Here is a 1,327-nt window from a genome sequence, read left to right on the forward strand (position 1 = left end):
TTTTTTTTTTTTTTTTTTTTTTTTTTTTTTTTTTTTTTTTTTATATGGCTGCTAGCTTCCTCTCTATAATTAATTTTGTTTTATTAAGCAGTGTGTTGCCTTAGCGGCGAAGCAGCAGCAGCAACAGCAGCAGCAGCAACAGCGACAGCTGCTGCTGCTGCTGCTGCAGCAACGACTGCAGCAGGTGCTGCTCACCAGCAACTGCAGCAGCTGCTGCTGCAGCAGAAGCAGCAGCAGCACAACCACCACCAAAAGCAGCCGCTGCAACAACTAAACCCCGCGAACGCACACCCGCAGCAGCAGCAGCAACAGCAGCAGCAGCAACAGCAGCAACAGCAGCAGCAGCAGCAGCAACAGCAGCAGCNCAGCAGCAGATGTGTGTTTAAGATGGGTTTGTGGGTTCGGGTGTATAGGCAGCTGCGGGGAGCGATAGGTTGTATCTGTCGTCGTTTGCTGCAGCGCGCAGCAGCAGCAGCAGCAGCAGCAGCAGCATGCGTATTGTTCTGCTGCTGCTGTGTGTATATACACCTCAGGGATGTAATTAAGACGCTGCCAGCACCTGAAGGTGATCAGCAGCAGCAGCAGCAGCAGCAGCAGCAACTGCAGCAACTGCAGCAGCTGCTGCAGCAGCTGCTGCTGCAGCGGGATGTAGGGTCTGTGCTGCTTGGTTTGCTGCAGCAGCTGCAGCAGCTGCAGCAGCTGCTGCTGCTGCTGCTGGGTGTTATAGGGGCGTTGCTGGTTGACGTCTGCTGCTTGCTGCTGCTGCTGTTTCACTTGCTGCTGCCTTTTGTATCTCCTGCTGCAGCATGGTGTGTTGGGGTGTATAGGCAGCTGCAGCCGCAGCAGCAGCTGCTGCTGCTGCTGCTGCTAGCAGCAGCACCTGTGTTGTATTGTTTTAGTATAAGCAGCAGATTAAAAAGAATGAGAGTAGCAGCAGCAGCAGCATATAATTCCTTTACTTGTATTGTTGCTGCTGCTGCTCCTGCTGCTCTCGCGCTGCTGCTGCACTGCTGCTGCTGTCTGCTGCTGAGCTGCAGCAGACTGCTGCAGCTTGCTGCTGCTCTGTGGCTGCCGGTTCCTTTCTTTGGTTCTCTTTTCTTTGCTGCAGCAAACGTAAACATATGCGGCCCGCTGCTTCCTCCTGCTGCTGCTGCTGCTGCTGCTCCTGCTGCTGCTGCTGCTGCTGCTGATGCTGCTGCTGATGCTGCTGCTGCTGCTGCTGCTTCTGCTGATTCGAATGATGACGCCCAAGACGGTGCAGCAGCAGCAGCAAGAGGAGAAGTAGCAGCAGCAGAAACAGCAGCAGCAGCAGCAGCAGCAGAAGCAG

The 1,327-nt window shown here is 54.4% G+C and overlaps 1 protein-coding gene across 1 annotated transcript in view; it reads left to right on the top strand.

Annotated features, from left to right (window-relative positions):
- Positions 1 to 1,327, top strand: part of EMH_0067610 (uncharacterized protein) — a gene marked incomplete at both ends in the record, with an annotated part of 4,958 nt that overhangs the window by 1,010 nt on the left and 2,621 nt on the right. Inside the window, 4 exon segments of the mRNA XM_013498646.1 lie at positions 92 to 362; positions 366 to 395; positions 534 to 653; positions 1,041 to 1,325. Coding sequence (XP_013354100.1) covers positions 92 to 362; positions 366 to 395; positions 534 to 653; positions 1,041 to 1,325 — 706 coding nt within the window.

This window comes from Eimeria mitis, genomic scaffold (assembly GCF_000499745.2).
Source record: "Eimeria mitis Houghton genomic scaffold, Emh_scaff3593, whole genome shotgun sequence".
NCBI classification, from domain to species: Eukaryota; Apicomplexa; class Conoidasida; order Eucoccidiorida; family Eimeriidae; genus Eimeria; species Eimeria mitis.